At 38.3% G+C, this 19246-nt stretch overlaps 1 protein-coding gene across 12 annotated transcripts in view; it reads right to left on the bottom strand.

Moving 5' to 3' along the window:
* Positions 1–4521: 4521 nt before the first annotated feature.
* auts2a (activator of transcription and developmental regulator AUTS2 a) overlaps positions 4522–19246 on the bottom strand; it is a 380719-nt gene continuing 365994 nt past the window's right edge. For 7 of the 12 annotated variants that reach the window (XM_077547717.1, XM_077547716.1, XM_077547715.1 and 4 more), the window contains 10 exons: positions 17579–17623; positions 15350–15445; positions 15193–15264; positions 12540–12569; positions 12218–12289; positions 11928–12069; positions 10650–10730; positions 10501–10584; positions 10131–10383; positions 4522–8104 (listed from right to left, as the gene is read on the bottom strand). In XM_077547717.1, the coding sequence (XP_077403843.1) occupies positions 6877–8104; positions 10131–10383; positions 10501–10584; positions 10650–10730; positions 11928–12069; positions 12218–12289; positions 12540–12569; positions 15193–15264; positions 15350–15445; positions 17579–17623 (2103 nt within the window). In that variant the 3' untranslated portion in view covers positions 4522–6876. The remainder of the gene's footprint in view (positions 8105–10130; positions 10384–10500; positions 10585–10649; positions 10731–11927; positions 12070–12217; positions 12290–12539; positions 12570–15192; positions 15265–15349; positions 15446–17578; positions 17624–19246) is intronic. The other 5 variants (XM_077547720.1, XM_077547727.1, XM_077547721.1 and 2 more) reach the window with 3 other exon arrangements.

The raw sequence follows: 19246 nt of genomic DNA, 5'->3' as shown, positions 1-19246 counted from the left end.
TATATATATATTTATAGATATACAATAATTAGACATTTAGGAACCTTGGATTCAGTGGCAAAGTGGTCGTTATAAACACAATTCAAACTGCTCTCACCACCTAAATATTTGCAAAGACAATTGAGATTATTACCTGATAGCTTGGTTTGACTTTACCTGAAACAACATTAGTCTCAAGGATAGACTGGCTTTTTTTTCTTTCTCCCTACCCCCCCTTTTTTTTCCCTCTTTTTTCCCTTTTCCCTTTTTTCTATTCTTAAAAAAAGTGCACCACTGCTTAAACTCTGACCTGACCATCCCCAGAAAATGATTAATAGGGTTAGTAGAGACTACAGTTGAACCACAATCACAATGTGGCCACGTGACCCTTTTCCATTGCTCCATAGTATGTTTATTATTTCATACCATTACATTAATTTCTTAAGTTTACATGTTGTTTTTCGTTTTTTTTTTTTTTAAAGTCTGGTACATATTGTTCTGTTTGTATTGTTTAAGTGGGAATGCCTTAACTTTCTGTAATTAAACATTGTTAGTAGTCACGACAGCAGTCAGCTGTTTCAACATTGATGCATGGATTCGCCCCGCCTCACCTTTGTGAAAATGTTGTGCTTTCAAACACACAACTCTAATGTTGTTTTCAGCACAACACATCTCTGTGAGCTGCTAAACTGGAATGACTGGAATTCCTCAGTCAAGTCATTAAAAAAAAAAAATATATATATATATAATTTTTGTTATCTATTCTTGAATAATGATATTTTAACATCTAAGGGCAATCTATAAAGATGTAGTACAGTGATGACAAGTGTTGTGTAAAGCATTTATATTTCTTATTAAACAAAAAGCATTCTGAGCTGACCTGTGGAACGTATAACAGCCTAAACAGTGATATTTGCTTAATGATACATTGATTTTTAACTATTTGAAAGGTTGATGAATAAAGTCATAAAATGTTCTTTTGATCATTACTTTGTAGTTGGTGTGTAGGAGAATTTAATCCCTCACTACCAGGCATGGAGGACACTCGTGAAGCAAAATTCCTCTGTTGTCTTTCTCGTCTCCTAAATCCTACTGAAAATATCAGGAACTGCATTACTTTGTGGAAAATCAATTGTCTGACTAAATGTCATTTTCATCGACATGACTCTTTTTCTGTTACTGCTCGGGGAGTTGCAAGCTTTGTCGAGGTTAACACTATTTTCCTCCCACAAATCCGCTTTATTACATTTTGTCCATGTGAGCAAGAAAAGCGGGCGGGAGCTGAGCCAGCAGCAGAAGAGGCAAGAAGCTTCGAAACATTAAACTTGCATTTAAGTCTGTGGAAAAAAATGATTTGTCGCAACACTCAGAAGCAGTTGAGGCAATTTAGGATTTTGCTTGCCAGAGGTTAGATAAGGTTGGTGTGGAAATAGCTTCAGAAATACTGTAGAGTTTGAATATAGTCAACATAGTTTCTATATTCTGAACTGATATGAATGTAGGTGAAATTTACATTATTTACAATTATTAATGATATAGAATTTGCCATAAAAAAATAAAATAAATCTCGTTAGTGGAATAAGGTCAATAGATAGATAGACGGCATGCTCAAAGTCAAAAGTATGTATTCACGGCACTCTGTCACCCCCAAGTGGTCAAAAGTCAAAACTACTACTACTTAAAATGCTACTTACTGTTTTGAAAGCATTTTTAAATACAATACACACCAAACTAACGTGAGAAGTGTATTGTATTGAAGTTTCTTACGATAAAAATAGATCGATAATGCTTGTTTTCCAAACCACATGTATCTGAAGGCGGTCATTGTATGATATTCAGTTTTTGAACAAGCACGATATATATTTCTTTTTGTTAACTATTACATTACTTCTCCTATTGCAGAACTTCTCTTTAAATAATTTTTTTTAAAGAATGCAAATTCTCGAGAAATTGCGTGTGAAGGCTTGAGAGGCTGAATATATATTTTTGGGAATTACATTGAATGATGGGATGGTATTGAATGTAATGGAATATATAATATCATGGGATGAACATGCAATTTAAAGTTGGAATGGTTTTGAATCTGGCAAAAAAATGTTGAGAATGAGGAGAAAAAACAAATTATTTTTGGCTTTTATTTTGACATTTTGGAAGAAAAAATATAGCGGTAAGGATAATTTGAACAGTTTAAAATTGTAACAGTTCAAATTTTTTATTTTTTTTTTAAAAAATGGAGAAATCAGAGGACTTTTTTAAATTACATTTTTGGTAAATGGGAATTTTTGGCATGTTGAAGTGAAGTCATTCTCAGTCATTTCAAATAGGAATTCGAATTGGAATCTGTTAAATTGACTGTCTCATAGTGAATTTTTAGTGAAAATTTTAAATTTTTGGAATGAGAAAAATAGTAGCCCTGAATAGCAGGAATTTTTCAACTATGTTGAAATTGGAGTTGTGTGAATCAGTGAATACAAGAATATATGAATTTGTTAGTTTTTTTTTAACTGTCAAAATTGCATTTGTGCATTAATTATATATTTTTTTAAAGAAAAATTAGGAAAATTCCTGTGAAAATTCGATTTTTTTTTAATGGCTGATTTTTTTTGGGGGAGGGGGGTTGCGGTCATTCCCAAGGTCAATTGAATGAGATGAATAATTAAAATTTCCCAGGGGAATGCAATTATGTTTTTTGATAAATGTCTCATTGAAAATGATTGGGATTTTTGGGGGGGAGAAAAATGCTAATCTGTAAAAAAAAATTGAAAATTTGTGAAATGATGAAAAATTGTACTCTGGAAGGCATGAATTTTCTGAATATGCTGAAATTGGATTAGAGTCGTGATGAAAAATATGAAAGGAGACAAAAAAGTGATTGGACAAATACACTTAAATTGAATATAGGAATAACGTGTCTGAAGGCTTCATCTTTCACACATGCAGTAATAAAGCATGAAGATAATCCATGCACTTTATTTTCCGCATGCAGTAAGACTTCTGTGTCCAAGGTGTGCCTTGAGCCCCTCACCTACTCAGTCATGCCCTCAATACTTCATCAGGCAGCGCAGCATCTGGAATAACGAGCCACCTCCTCACCCGCCGCCTCGTCCTCTACCTCTCCGGATGACCGAGCTCTTCGTCCTACCGCTAAATGTGAGCCCAAGCACCCTGCAGTGAGAACTCATTTCGTATGACATTGTCCTTTTCGGTCACTACCCAAGGCTTGTGACTAGATGTGATAGAGTATAAAAATTTTATATCACAATTTAGCCAACATTTGTAATACAAAAAAAAAAAACATAAATTTGAAGCCGTGCCTCACAGGCGACAAGTTATGAGTTTGAATCTTGGCTCGGGCCCTCCTATGAGGACTTTGCATCTCCCTTCTCGTTTGTGTGCTGACTACTGCTTGACCTCTCACCCACATTCCCAATCAACACAATATTTACTATTGAGGCCGCAAAACAAACAATACTCTGAGACGCTAAATACAGTAAAAATATTTACAATTTTAAACGGTCTTTCTAGCCATCTGAAATTTCTATGCTTGATTCCCCTTGCTGGGGAGCTGGTCCAGGGTCGCGTTGACCAAGATAAAAAAGAACTTTGCACCTCAACAAGGAAGCACTGGGTCCGTAATTTGTCACAGGGATTTGCGCTAGAGAAGGATTTTGTGGCGAATACTAACCAATGAATGGTGACAATCATTTTAGTTCTCATCACAATACGATACATAATCCAGCTGTTGATAGTCTATACCAGTTTTCTTGCCCCATTCTCTTCCTTTCCCCCCGGTAAGACCATTATAGTTTCCTCCTATAACCCCTCCGTGGGTCCAGTGCACGCACGGCCAGTACTTGTTAAAAGATGGCTGTGTTTTGACTAAAAGTTGGACTTTCCCCTCCACTACCCTGAAAGACTTTTCCAGGAAGAAAAAGTAGTGTGAGCTTTCAACAATGTCCAATCCATGTGTATCGTCCTCTACTTCCACCAAAACCCTTTTTTTTTGTTTTTTTTAGTCAGTCAGGAACACTTCCAGTGCTTGAAAAGCATTCAGTGCAGGAATTGTAACAATCTCATAAAATATTCTGCTTATTAATTTGACAAGCTTTTGGATTTCTAATGTCGATATCCTGTTCCCTCCATGCTTTATCTTTTGAGTCGTAATTTTTATATTCTGTGCTTTTATTTTGGTGAATTTCCGGCAGTCCAGGAAGTGCTATCCACTAGAAGTGTCTTTACACCTAACAGAAAGACGCTAACAGAAAAAGAGTCTGTGATTCAACGTGTTGTTGACTGAAACGACGATTTACGGTTGTTGCTGTCTAAGCACCAAGCTGGAATGGGGACAATGTATTTATGTTGTTTTATTGTAATATTTCATGAGGTGAGTTACTTTTGAAAAGTTTTTGGATGTTATTTTCCATTGAAGTGACGCTAATGATAGCTTCTCCTAAATGGTTTAATGCTACTAGCTTTCTGTTTTTGCTAACTTTTCTTATGTATAACTGAAAGTGCATTAAAGGTAGATTTGACAATTGTAAGGACTGTCATATATGTTTATTTGTTTGTTTAAGGTATGCTCTTATGGTGTGTCAACAAATGGAACAAGGAAGGAATAAAAACTTTAAGAAACACCAGAACGCTTCACCATTGTCTGGCTGGGTTTGCTATAGGAATCATAATGCGAAGCGCATTTGTGTCGAAGAAAGATAATTACCAATGTGTCTAAAATCCCAAAGACAAATTCAGTACACATTTTTTAATAACATGGCACAATTTACATAACACGTTTAAATGAGCGGCATGCTGAAGATTCAGTCACTTAATTTTTTGACAATTTTGTACATGATCTACAAATACTTTCAGTTTTTTTTCCACCTGTACATGTTAACAGCCAAAGGAAAAAAAAATCTAATTTTAACAATCTTTTTGCAATACGCATCAACTAACCACTATGGCTCCGGTGTACATTTTTATCTTGAATTAAAATAACACTGCACAAAATATTCACCGAATTTGAAGCGCACAACTAAACCTTCGGTGGACTACTAAAAATAGATCTCTGCTTGTTTGAAACAAAATGTCCATAGTTATCTTTTTTTGTCTTTTGATTTTGTAGGTACCACAACTGAAGAAAGCACTTTGAATACACCAACAGAATCTAGTTCCAAAACGTGTACTTTACACACCTTCATTGGAGCAAATTGCTCCGTTAGTTTTTACAATGATGTGTTCTCCCACAACATGACCAAAAGGCAGTCGAGTGAATTCAAGATGGTCTTCACATTTGTGCTGCCTGTTCTTTCATACAGAATCTTCTTTAAATACAATATAGTCTTTTGGATTGTCTTTAAGTACCAAGTGATTCTGAAAACAACATAATTGATTTAAAGCAGTGGTTCTTGACCTTGTTGGAGGTACTGAACCCTACCAGTTTCCTATGCGCATTCACCAAACCCCTTTCTTGAAAAATACATTTTTTTTTCAAATTGGTTTTACTGACGATGAACAAACCTATTCTTCAAATTTGGCTCGCTTCAACTTATATTCAGAAAGTGTTGCGTTCTTGTATTCTGCATTTCCATGCAGCTTAAAGCTACTGTACGTAGCTTTCCATTTCAAATCGCTACTGCCACCTGCTGATGAAAAATGAAACTGCACATACTGTTCTGCACATGCACACCACGCACATTACGTCACATCCGCAGACAGGGTGCGGGGAATTCGAACCCGAATCGGCCAGAGGCTTGCAGGAGTACCCATTGTGTACAGCTAAGGTGTTAATCTACTAATTAGAAGGCATTTCAGTCATAAATGGTCAAATAAAAAGCTTATTGTAAAGTTATTTTGGGGCAAAAAGTTCCATATTGCAGCTTTAAGGAAGTTTTTTTATTTTGTTATTTAGTTTTTTTATTTTGACTAGAATTGCTCAACTATATATTTATAAAGCACTTTAAAACAGCCACCACTGTTTTCTTAAGATGGAACCCAGGATACAATGAAAACAGCAGAAGCCTTAGAATTGAACCCTGTGGAACAAACACCATAAGTTCCGTTATATCAATTCATATTGCACATATTTGTCCAACCACTTTCTTTTTTTTGCTCGTCATAATGTGAAGGGATTAAAATAATAAAGAAATCACACAATGTATCATCACAACGGCCACAAGTCGACAACTGAGCTCACCAAATTCCCTGCAACACAGATAGGCTAAGCAATGTAGCACGATCACCTGCAGCCAATGATCAAGGTTAAGAACCACTGATTTAAAGCTTTCATCTGTCTACATTAAGCAAACAATTTGAAAAGTATGGTCAAGTTGTGGAGAGAATACACCGTTTTTGACCTTTATTGGTAAAGAGCATTGGTGACGGAGGGAGGCCAGACTTGTTGCATAGTAGAAGATGGTTCTATGGTACAATGCTAATCTGCTGTGCCAATCAAAAACTTTTTGTTGTTGTTGCAAAAGCACATTCTGAATCACTGCCTAAATACTTCTTTATGTACATTTGTCCAAAGTAAAGCTTTCAAATCACCCTTTTGCATATTTGTACCCATAATCCATACAAAGCGAGCACAGTGACTGTACATTTTATCTACACACTTTGCTGTCTGTCAGTGCTAAAGTATCTGTACATTCCAAAATCGCACTCCACTTTGCTATACAATAGAAAGACTGGACACACACACGCACACACACACACACACACACAAAAGCTGGAGCAACATTGGAAAAAAAGGTCTGGAAAAGCAAAAGTTTCTGTGATTATTGTCTTGAGAAAATCGACTCCTTGTGTGGGCCCACATAAGTTATTCACAGCTATGTTACAGTCTTGCTTTGCCCAAAGCTAAGTGCTGGGTGGGAGTTTAGCGTGAGCGAGGTGAGGCTCAGCTCACCGTGCCTCGATGTCCTTGTGAGGAGGTCTGTCTCTGATATCGGTGGCCAGGGGAGCAGTCCGTCTAGGCGAGCCTGGTCTGGCGCCCAGCGTGGGGATGAGTGGGGGCGGGGCGCTAAGGGATGCGGTGGGCGGAGTTTTATTCAGAATACTGTTCTGATGAGCAGCAGCCGCTGCGGCGGCGGCAGCGGCCGCCGAGGGGCTGACCCTGGAGTAGTGCATGCCCGGTAGTCCCGGGGCCACGAGGCCCTGGGCGTGGTGGGGTAGGTGTCCGTCAAGGGCCGGGTGGTGCATGGCGGGGTGGATGCGCCCGTGCTCGTAGTCCTCTCTGAGGAGGCGCTCGCGTTCCTCCAAATGTGCGCGCTCGTGCTCTCTTCTCTGCTCCAAGGCGAGAGGATGCATGTGGTCGCGGTGGAAATCGTGAGGCTCGCGCTCCCTGTAGGAACGCTCAGCCTCGTAAAGGCGCGGAGCCGTCAGACGGTGGAGGGGATCGTTCCTGAGCAACAGATCCCGAGCCAGGGGGTCCCGTCGGTGAATATCCAATCCCCTGTAAGGGTCCCTCATTGGGTCCCAGTGGAAGGCGGGGTAGGGGAAGCGTTCGGCGCCCGGGATTGGGCTGATACCCATGAAGGGCGCCACCACTCGAGTTCTCTCAAGACTGCTCATGTTGTTGATCGGATGAACCCCTGCCATGCCCATGGGCATGGGCATTGAGGAGGGAGGGTGAAGGTTGGGCGCCGACGACACCAAAGGGTGCTCGCTGCTTTTCTCCGTCGCTCCCTCTTGGTCCTCCTTTCGCTCTTCTTTCACTTTCACCTCACTGTTCTTCTTGTTCTCAAACGGAAGCTCTCCTTTCTTCTCCGCAAGCTCCCTGCTCAGGCCACCATTGGGACGCTCCAGGCTCGTCTGTCTGATGTAAGGCGAGGCCGTGCCCCTGTTGGACACTTTGTCCTCTGATACTCTCCCGTCGTGGATCGCCGGCGCGTCCTTCTCGCTGTGTTGGTTGTCTTTGAGCTTGTGGTCGTCCGTGCTGCCGTCTTTCCAAGAGTCTACGGTTTCCCTTTCTCTGTCTTTGGCCTTGTTCTCCTTGTCTCTCTGAGGGTCTCCGGAGGAAGGGGGCTGGTGGTTCCGATGGTGCTCAGGGGGACGATTGTGACCGAGAAGACCGATGGGGTTCACTGGGACCGGGGAGGCGTGGCTCTGGTGACGTTTCTCCACAGATTCCCTTGAAACACAAAAAAATAGATCTCATTATTATGACCATGTAGACAGTTAGGTTCAGTCAACCTAGAACATTTAATAAACAGACAAGGAAGGAATACAAGAGACTTAGATTTGTTTTGCTCGCGAGGAGAACGGACAGGGATGTGCTCAGTTACAATCTCCTACCGCTCTGAAGCACATTCTGTCAAGCTCTCTCTTTTTATTTCTTTTAGGGCGGTACCTGGTCACATAGTTGTTGCTGCTCTAAAGGTTGGGGGTACACACAGCAGCAACCATCACGGATATGAGTCATTGCGCAGATAAATAATACAGACATGTTTTTTTTTCAGCGCTAAAGGTTTAAACAGCCAAAGTTCAACAGCTCATCCGCAAACTGTTTTAGCCGCTATCTTGTGATAAGGGCACAGTTCCTGTTTTGCAGCTGTAGGAGACTGAGCCATGCTTGTTCTCACGGTGCTCTGCTTTCTTCAGATAACTTCAATTTACACAATTCAGACAAGGTTAACCCGCTAAATAAATGGTAAAAAAGTAAATATGGGATAATTTATATGAATGTATTCGAACATAGACTTTATTACTTCTCCCAAGCACAAATGTTTTGATTTCATTTCATTGCTTAGCACTGAGTGATTATGGGGCAGAATTTGAAGGTTTTCCACAAAAAATCCAATTTGCAGATGGGTCTGAAAGATTATCCTGAATTATTGTCCTGTGGTGTGACTACACTGAGTTTGGCCAAACTACGTACTCTGTGAATTTTACTTGAAATGGAACAATAGCCAATTACAAAGTGACCTGAAGCCTGCACTGTTACAAACACAAATACAGAAGCAACTGGATGTGTTCATGTAACGTGTCTCCAAAGTCATTCACCACAATCAAAATGACAAGTAGAGGAGTTTATGCTAACACTTAGCCTAGCTTCTTCTTCTACTCCTACCATTATTACCACGACAATGACTACTCTTTCTTCTAAGGATGGGCGACTACCGATACCAGGTATTGGTATTGGGCTGATACCCAGACTTATTACAAGGAATTAGTACTCGTGTTGGCAGACTTAGGATCAGGAACTAGAATTTAGAAATTAGAAGAATCGAAAATTGACACTTATTTGATGCAAATGTAAGGGGAAATGTTATTCGGTTATATAGGTCTTTCTTTAAAATGATCTGTCATTGTTTAAGAGAAATTTTATGTATCAAAAGTACTATTGGTATTTGTACTTGGTATCAGAGACAAACCGATATTGGATTTGGGGTTTTGGTCATTTCAGGTACACCAGCCATAAGAGCAGTGACTACACTTTTTTTCCCTCATGTGTGGGATGTATCTCTTAAAATATCAGTTAAATGTAATGATGGGAAAATGAAGCTTCATGAGGCACTTGCAATATTTTTTTGCTACTACTTTTTAATTTACTATAATGAAAAATCCAAAACTATAAGAACCCTGTTACACATACAGTACAGATTTTTAACATTTAACTAGTGAAGGACATTTCCACGGCATTTTTAAACTAAGAGTGCCATCTAGAGGAATCAAAAATATAAAAAGTGCTTCATGAAGGTTCATTTGTGCATCACTAGTTAAATGTTAAAAATCTGTACTGTATGTGTAACAGGGTTCTAATAGTTTTTTAATTAAAGTAAATTTAAATTTGCCTTACTTTTAATTAGTATTTAGAGTAGGGTTGTTTTTTATTTTCCGCAAAATGCTTTGTTTTAGTTTAGTTTTTCTTAGTTTTAGTATTATTTTTTGTATTAGTTTAAAAAATAAATAAATACAGTATTCGTCTGTCACTAAGTATGGTTTAATAAAGTAACATCATTACAATTCCCAAATGACGAGTTCGACCTCCTTGTTCTGTCTGTATGGCTGCACAGTATTACTAAAATGAATACATTTAAAATAAACCTTGACATTAATTGACAAATAGAAGAGATCTTTTTTTCTATTTTAGAAGTAATTATTTCATTAGTTTTCTTAATTATAATAACTTTGACGTTATTTAACATGAAACCTACCTGTCTTTGTCGTCTTTACTGCTAACTGAATCCCGTTTGTCAGAATCCCTGTCTCTCTCGTGTGAGCTGACCGAGGCGCTCCTCTCCGAGTCTCCGGGTTTCAGCCAAGGCGGGGGTGTGGGGAAGGAAGGTGGCGTGCGGTGCAGGCGGTTCCAGGGCTCCTGGTGGTTGCTGTTGGCACCGCCGCCAAAGTGCTGCTGCGAGTTGGGGCCATCTTTATGGCCGAACATGGCGTTGGCCGCTGTCAGGGATTCAACACACGGAAAAGCACAGCAGGACGCAAGTTAAATGCGTATCGCAACCGTTGTGCAGCCATGTTTGTTTTCAAATACACTTTTGGGAAATGTATGTTCATGAGGCTAAAACTCACTTAGTGCTGGATTTCCCAGTCCTCCGAACGCTGAAGAACTGAGAGCTCCCAGCCCGCCGAAGGAGGGCGGCCGACTGAAAGGTTCTGAATGAGGGGATGAAAAGTTAGCTTGATGGGAATATCATCAGTAAATTCACGTTCACGCCTACCTAAGTGAGTTGCTGGGGTGAGGAAGTTTGCAGGGTGGTGGGGTGGATGGCCGAAGGGACCTGCTGATGGGTGGGTTGGACCTGAGGAAGCAAATAAACAAGATTTTTTAATTTTCAACATTCCTCAGAAAATAATGTTGTAACATGATGTTATGAAGTTTAACTTCTTTCTTCCCCCTTTCATCTCTCTTTTTAAATAAATAAATAATAAATAAATGAAAACATGATCATGATCATCAAAATGCTACATTGGGATGTATAGGTCTTTCTTTTAAATTATCTACAATTTTTTATTTTTTAGGAAATTTTACGTATTGAAACTACTAGTGTTATTGGTTGACCACTCAGGAGTACTCCAACTGGTGTCGGTAAAAAAAAAAAAAAAAGGTATCGAGCATCCCTACTTAAAACCATATCGTCGCTGCCCTATGAAAAACACTTATGTCCATTTTTGTCATTTTATTTTTTACATTGTTAAGTTTATGGGATGAAACTGAATGCAGACATCCCCAAAACGTAAAAAAAATAAAATAAAAAGGACAGTAGTGTTTTTCACAGGACAGCGACTATATGCTTGTGCGTAATACCAGCAATTAACATGAAATTATCAAAATGTCATATATGTGCTTTACAGGACAACTTTTTGTCCAGTGTTGAAGATGCCAAAATTCCCTTTTTGTGAACATCAAAGTGTAAACCCACCAAGGTTCAGTGTTTTATTTAGTAAAAATGTGACTTTGGTTAAGGGGAGGTGAGCTGTTGGAAGGAAAAAAGTAAATAAATAAAAATGGATTTTTTTTTAAAAACCTACATTTACTCAACTTCACTTTGAAAGACAAAATTGAGTTTTTTTTACATTCCTAAAGTTGCACTTTATAAATGTTAAATAATGTTGTTTGGAGACAGCAGCGTCTGTCCACTGGAAAATGTTTGAAATTCTTGGCACTTTTTGAAAAAGAAGCTTCAAGTCTCTCATGTTGTGTGATTATGTAAACCAGATGTCCTCCACCGTGCTTTTTGATAAAATCATTAACATGTGTAACGTCTCCCACAAATGTATAAACACCATCAGTATTTGCTTTTATTACTAAGACTAACAAATGATAATTTGACGACTTAATTACTGATAGTGTCATTCTCAAAAATGTGCTCTGGGTGTGAACCTTCAACTGCATTTCAGAGCAAAGTCCAGTTTGAACCGATGGTTCCAGCCAAAAAGTGTTCTGTAAAAACATTTCACCTTTTGAGCTGAATTCTAAAAATCAGATGGTGGTTCACCTGCAGCAGAAAAGAGCGTGGCGGGCCGAGCCAGGTCACTGGGGTGATGGATGGCACCAAAGAGGCTCGGGCCCGGGGGTCGACTCAGGAACTCGGGCTTCAGGCCAAAATCTAACTTGTGAGGGTCGACCTGCATCTGCTGCTGTGACCAGAACACAGAAACACATGTAAAAAACGCTTAATGGAAGTGGAATTACTTGGAGTTGGTATTTGTCTATTTATAACCACAATCCTCTATGATTACACTTGATTCAACCCGATTCCAAAAGGAAAGTCCAAAGAATCCTCACCTTGACTTTTTGTTGGTGGTGGTATATCTGCCAGGCAGTGTGGACGTGCATGGCACACCACTTTCCTGGCTTCTAAAGGCACAAGATACAAATATACAACAATCATACAACATGACTCTTATACGGAAGAGGATTAGGGCCAGAACTTCATTCTCAGAATTCTCACTTTAAAGTCAGAATTTTGAAATTAAAGAGAATCCTGCCAAACTTAAGCTTCAAAATTCACGTGTCGCAATAATGAAATTTGACAATAGCAGTGTATGTATTTTTGGTCAAAGTCATGCCTCATGTCTCTCTTAAGTATGACAGACAGATTACTCACCCTGAGAATGGGCCGAAACGGATCCGCTAGCTACACAAAGGAGGGAGAGGGGAGGAAGACAGGTAGATCATTTTTATTAGGAATCAATACTTTGCACTCAGATGAAGGAAACACAATTCCACTGTGAAATTCACAAAACTCTAATTTTGCAGTGGAATCGCAGCGGGAAGTCAGTGTAGTACCGTTAATTTCGTCAATGATAACTAAACAAAAATATTTTTCGTCAACACACATTTTTCACAGGACTAAAACTAGACCAAACCCTCATTAATAAACAATACTTAAATCAGTATATATTTTCAGCAACTAATGATAAAAATGTACTACACTTCCATTTTCACTGAAGCAACTCCCTTTGCTCCCGCTGTTTTACTGGATTTTGACAGATTTTGCAAGATCCACAGAATATTGTGTTGCTATAATAACATGGAACCTACCAAAAGAAAGATTAGAGTCTCTTCTTTCATCATATAAGTATATTTCTATGTTTCCGTTTTGCAGAAATTAGTAAGTTTCATCATTATTCACAAATCTGTTTAGAACTGTGGGTAAATTAGCTTTTTTTTCAACATGGCCCTGGTTGATCTCTATACTCTGCTGCCACCTGCTGGCCGTTTTTTGTAACAACTATCATTTCTTCACCCGTTCTCTGCAGTTGAGAGGCCGCATCAAAGCCTTCTGTATGCTTTAGCATAAAAAAACAAAACAAATACGTCTTTGGGACACTTAAAATATTTAAAATAGAATGTATTCATACATTTTTGGGAGCAAATGAGTTAATAAAAACTGGTCTAAAATCTATGGACGTTTTAGTTCATGAACAAAAACGAGACATAAATTATATGATTTTGTAAAATCTCGTCTCTTCTAATCTGTCACTGTGACTCTGCAGCTAGCGAGTGCAACGTGCACAAACACATGGGATAGACAGGAGGTGGATTCACGGTGAAAGGTTAAAAAAAACAAAAAAAAGTAAATTATCATTATATCGTAACATTAATCCAACAACTATAACGTTCCAACAATAATGTTAATCCGACCGCTAACTAATGGTGGCTAATTTACCATTTTGTAGCATGGAGCCGTAGTAGTCACTTGTTGATATACTGTTATTGTGTGTCAAGTGAGAACATTTTATGTGAAATAGTTTTAGATCCGAAATGTTCAACATAATTTGCTGACAAAAAAAACAAACAGATTAAATGATTGTCCTGACTAAAACGTTGACAGTTTTTGTTGACTAGACAAATAAAACATATTTTTTGGACTAAAATGCTAGATTTATTGTCGACTAAAAGTTGACTAAATGAAAATGGGATGATGTTGATTAAGTATGATAAAAACTAACAAGCATGATTGAAACTGGACTAAAACTGAGATTACATTAAAAAAAATGCCAGATAAAATTAACACTAAATGTAGTGAATATATATTTTTTAGCAACTATACACATATTGTATTGGTTTAGGCATATATTCTCTCATTCGACACACCCACCATGCGTAAACTGGAAATTCACGCGCAATCACCAAAGAGGTGGCCCTAATTTCGGAATCGTAGAGTTTTCATAACACATGAGATCCATTTTGAAAATATGTCACACCTCAATTGTGAAATTAATTTGCATAGTGGAAGCTATGCTAATTGTCGCCAGTCACGAGTGCGGATCAGCTAACAGGATACTATGAAGGAGCAGGTGTGCTGGTGTTCTGTATTTAATAAATACAATAAAAGTAATTAATCACATTAATGTGCTCATGACTCAATGCATGTCTGCTTCAGTAGAAAAGCGAGTGAGTCAGCTGTTGTTTAACGTTGCCTAGCAACGCGTGGTGGGTGCGTCGCGAGCGGTTTGTATCAAATAAAAGCAAATGATTCAATACCAAACTCACCATCCCTAATTACGATGACTGCAGATGTTGTGAGAGGTGCTTTCAGACAAGCTCTAAGCCAACAGCACCAGGTGAAGCCACTGGCAGCCATCTTGCATTGCTATTGGCTAAGCTCGCTTAACATTGATTTAACATTGATTTACTTCTGGGAGAAGTGCAAAAACTAGGGTGTCATAAAAATTGAAGGATGCAAGAGCCACTTTGCTAAAACCAATCAATCAAGCAATGACGTGTTTTATTGATTTTAGCATTTTTTTTCCATTATTAGTTATTTCAAACTTTCTGTTTAGGGTGACAAGACAAATAGATTTTTCATGTTTTCCCAAAACTCTGTATCCCACTCGAATAAATCCGCCCCTGTTCTGAGCAGAACTTCATAATCTGTAATATCTGTAAAATGTTGCAACAAGCTCTTTCCCCCAATGTTTTAAACAGATTTGTGCATAATGATGAAACTTAGCTATGCTAATTGCTGCAAAACGGAAACAGATAGAAATATACTTTTTTCCCTGATGAAAGAAGAGACTCTAATCTTTCTTTTGGCAGGTTCCATGTTTTTATAGCAATAGAACAGAATATTCTGTTGGCCTTGCAAAATCAGTCAAAATCCAGTAAAACAGGTGGGAGCAAAGGGGGTTGCTTCAGTGAAAATTGGCTCGGAGCGAATGAGTTAAAGAAAAATATTACTTTTAGTTCATTGGCCAAGTGTGCCTAATTCAACGTGTGGTTAGTTTTTGACTGAGAAGGTTAGATTTCCTCACCCTTGGGTCCTTCTGTAAGAAAGTATGTGGGACAGCGCCAGGTCTCGAGGACACATCGAGAGCATTCGAGGTCTATAAAAGGCAAGATAACCAATGAAAAAAAGAAAATCAGTAAATTGCGTCTTATTTGAAGTTGTTAGAAGGAGTGCGTTGTTACCTTGGGCTGAAATGCGCCCTGCAGTGAGCTGAAGGGCCCCGTTGGAGGGATGACAGGAGGGAGGCCCGACATGGCCGGCGGGTACGAGTGAAAGAGCTAAAGATGAAAAGACGGAGAGGAGGCACCACTTAGAAAGATGCAAGAGAATGTGCAAACATCAACCTCAAAAATCAAATAGGCTTCTTTATTATTATTAAGATGATTTTTCGACGAAAAAGCACAAGACATGAAAGTAGAGTACTCCCCCCCCCTTAAGAATGAGCTATCTCCAGCTTCTTTGATATCAAAAACTAGGCTGACGCAACGTTTGCGAGGCTAATGAAAAGCAAGCAAACAAGTGATCAAGGCTTTCATAAAGTAGCCTGCTGTGAAACACGTGGTCATCTGTCTCTCATTATCATACCAATTACAACGTTCTTGTCAATCGTCTAAAAAAAAGAAAGAAGCTATTTTGAATTTAGAAGCTTGCTTTGTTTTCATTGAGTCTTATTTTGAATAGACATATAAGCACAGAAATTATGCAACATGTTATTATCTGTGACAATATTATCCATACTGTTAAAATGAATACATTATCTTTGTAAAGGCAGAATCTTCAATACGACTCAAAAAGACAGTAATAAAAAAAAATCCGATTTGACTGAAAAAGGAATGGCAACAACAGAAAATCTGTCAATCATCGGCCAAGAAACTTAAAATCAGTGATATCCTAATCATGGACCGGGGGTCATTTGAAGCCCGCCATCCATTTATCAGCGGCCCCGGCATACACTCAAAACTACATTTGTACTACTTCTAACAAATTCATTTTATATTCTCTAGAGCTTTTCTATATATCTTTTTTTTTTTTTACAGTAAAATGTTAAGTTGGTTTTCTCCGGGTACTCCGGTTTCCTCCCACATTCCAAAAACATGCATGGCAGGTTGATTGGACACTCCAAATTGTCCATAGGTGTGATTGTGAGTATGATTATTCGTCTCTGTGTGCCCTGCAATTGACTGGCAACCAGTTCAGGGTGTACCCCGCCTACTGCCCGAAGCCAGCTGGGATAGGCTCCAGCAACCCCCGCGACCCTTGTGAGGACAAGCGGTAAAAGAAAATGGATGGATGGATGGATGTTAAGTTGGTAACATTTCTCTTCATAACAACATGGTGAATAACGGCTAAGTCATTTTAAAAAGCAATTTTTTGCTCTTCCGCCTTCTGCTCTGTCAATGTCTGAATTGTGAACTTGTCACATTAATTATCTCCAAGTAACTGCTTTAAAAATTATTATAATTTTTTGGGGGGGCTTTTTATTTGTTTCTGAATAGGAAAGCTGGGATTCAGCTACTGTTTAGTGCAGGGGCGGCTCTCTTCTATTGGGATACAGGGCCAGGCCACCCTAATATATTGGGGGGGAGATATAAACTATTTGCTTTATCACATTTTATAATACAATATTTTCTAACTGTAATGTATATTTCCCGTTGGACTGATTTTGTTTAAAGAAGTCTAAAAATGTTGAAGTGGCCCTAGCATCTTTTCGATTTTTCTGTATGTGGCCTTCGGAGGAAAAAGTTTGAGCATCCCTACTTCTTCTCATTATACTTTAAAACTAGTTTGTGCTTATTAGTAAGCATAATGTACATTGGATTGTTATCTTTATTTTTAAAATAAGATTGATCCATAATAGTATATAAAAATATTTTTTTCTGTATATTGGAAAGTTTTCTAAAAATCAATACATGCTTTTGCAATCAATCTGACGAATACAATTGTACAGTACAAAAAAAAGGAAAATTATGCCAACCAACCATGTTTGAATTAATATCTTGGATTTATTTTGTACGTTGTTTATACGGAAGCGCAGAACTGCCAATGTGGATTTTTGAGTGCTGGCTACGTTTGAACTTAGTCGCAAGAGGCTAAATGCTACAAACAGTATATTTTCCCATAATGCCACGGGGTATTATATAGAAAGAGGCAACGTAAGATGGCCGCCAAGGCACTTCTGATGGCTTCACTTCTCCCGACGGCGACTAAGTGGCATTGAGAGGCCATTCATATGTAAGTCAGTGACTTGCAAGTACGTTAGAGCGTGCTAGCGAGAAGTACGTTCCAACATGTTTGCAAATATGTACTCGCCTGTCAAAAATGTTTTTTTACACACTGGCTGAATGTTCCATGCTGAATGTTATGTTTTGAAAAATGAAAATTAAGCTTTGAAAAAAAAATTGAAAACTCACACTGTGTCTGTAGAAGGGGTCAACTTTAGTTGGGTATTTGTCAAACTGTAAGAGAAAGGAAACAAGATCTAAGCACATTTAAAGACATCAGGAAGCAGAAATGAGCCTCTTTTGGGTATTTCACTACAAAATTGTGAACACACTAATGAATTGACCATTTCCCAACAAGATTTTTTCCCCCTTTGGTGATCATGTGTAGATCTTGTAAAACAGCATCTCCTTCGCTCTATTTTTAGTGGTGGAGGGCAGGCTTGGGGTGAACATTTCCCCAGTCAAGATTAAACTGCGCAGCTATTAAGAGGCACTTTATGGCCTCGTTAGCTGTCAGAGGCCAAGCCTTGCTGCCTTTGAGCTATCATCAGAGCCAAGCAAACCCCTTTAGGCTAGGCGCTAATGAGTGTCCGTGGATGTGCCTTTTAAAGCTTTAGCTCGTTGCCTGTGCTCGCACCAACACTGAGAATCTTAATGTAAAGCTTATGTCAGTAATGAAAACACCCTAACGGCGCCATATGATGTCATTACATTCAGAATGAATTAAGTGTATTACGTTTGAAAACTTGGCTGTGGATATGCCTTAAGCGAGTTTATTGCCAATTTAGAAATAGAGGGCCAGAAACAACACAAGAATGGCTTTCTGGGTGAATAAAAGCATCATTGTGGCATGGACAGACACACACGGTCATCATTGAGAGGCGCCACAAAGCCACAAATATGTACGACGTGCCGCTTAAACTGTGTCAAATCTTGACTATCACAGCCCCAGTGGGAAAACATTAGTGATAGACCGATACGGGTTATTAGTAGTCAAGGAAGCCGATAACTGATATTTCAAGCCGATATTCATTTGCACTAAAAGAGAAAATATTAGTATTTTTTTTAATATAAAAAAACAAACAAACAAACCTTTTCTTTTAATTTTAAACATATAAAGAATTGACAGATTTGTGTAAAAATTATAACAAAAATTGCAGGAAGCTTCCAGGGTCCAGCATGTATAAAGCTTATAAAAAAATAAGCAAGTAAATAGTTCCTTGAAACTGTTAACTACTACTGTAAAAAAGAGTTTTCTAAAATTTCAACATTTATTAAGTGGAAATTTAAATTAGAGCTATACCGAAAATGTCTTTTTCAGGGCCGATACCGATGCCGATAACCGATATTTGAGGCCAATATTAATTTTCACTAAAAAGCTGACAAAAAGTTTTCAAATACAAATGCCAATCGGTGGTAATGTCTTAAAACATGTTTCTTGAACAATTTTTCAGACTTTGCAAAGTGTAGATTTATTTGTACTTTTTTTAATCTTAGACAATTGTCATCCTTTTAAATTTCGAACAAAACGTTCAGGGAGCTCCCAAGGTTATCAGTACGTCTTAAGTTCAATGGAAACTTAAGCAAGTAAATAGATTTTTTCCCCAAAATGTAAACATACCTCAAATCTTAAACTTTCACATTTCTTTGTTTTAAACAAAAAAAAATGGTTCAGAAGGTTCCCAGGGTCAGTAGCATCTCTCTTATAAAGTTAACTGAAAAATGAAATAAATAGCTTCCTGAGATTTAAATGGTTTTCGATTTACCTTATATCGGTCGATACCGATATGCGTGCCCAATATCAGCGTCCCGATTATCGGTCTATTCCTAATATAAATACTGTAGATCCATAAATGA

Source organism: Vanacampus margaritifer, chromosome 16 (assembly GCF_051991255.1).
Source record: "Vanacampus margaritifer isolate UIUO_Vmar chromosome 16, RoL_Vmar_1.0, whole genome shotgun sequence".
Lineage (NCBI taxonomy): Eukaryota > Metazoa > Chordata > Actinopteri > Syngnathiformes > Syngnathidae > Vanacampus > Vanacampus margaritifer.
This window is presented reverse-complemented; position numbering and strand designations above follow the sequence as displayed.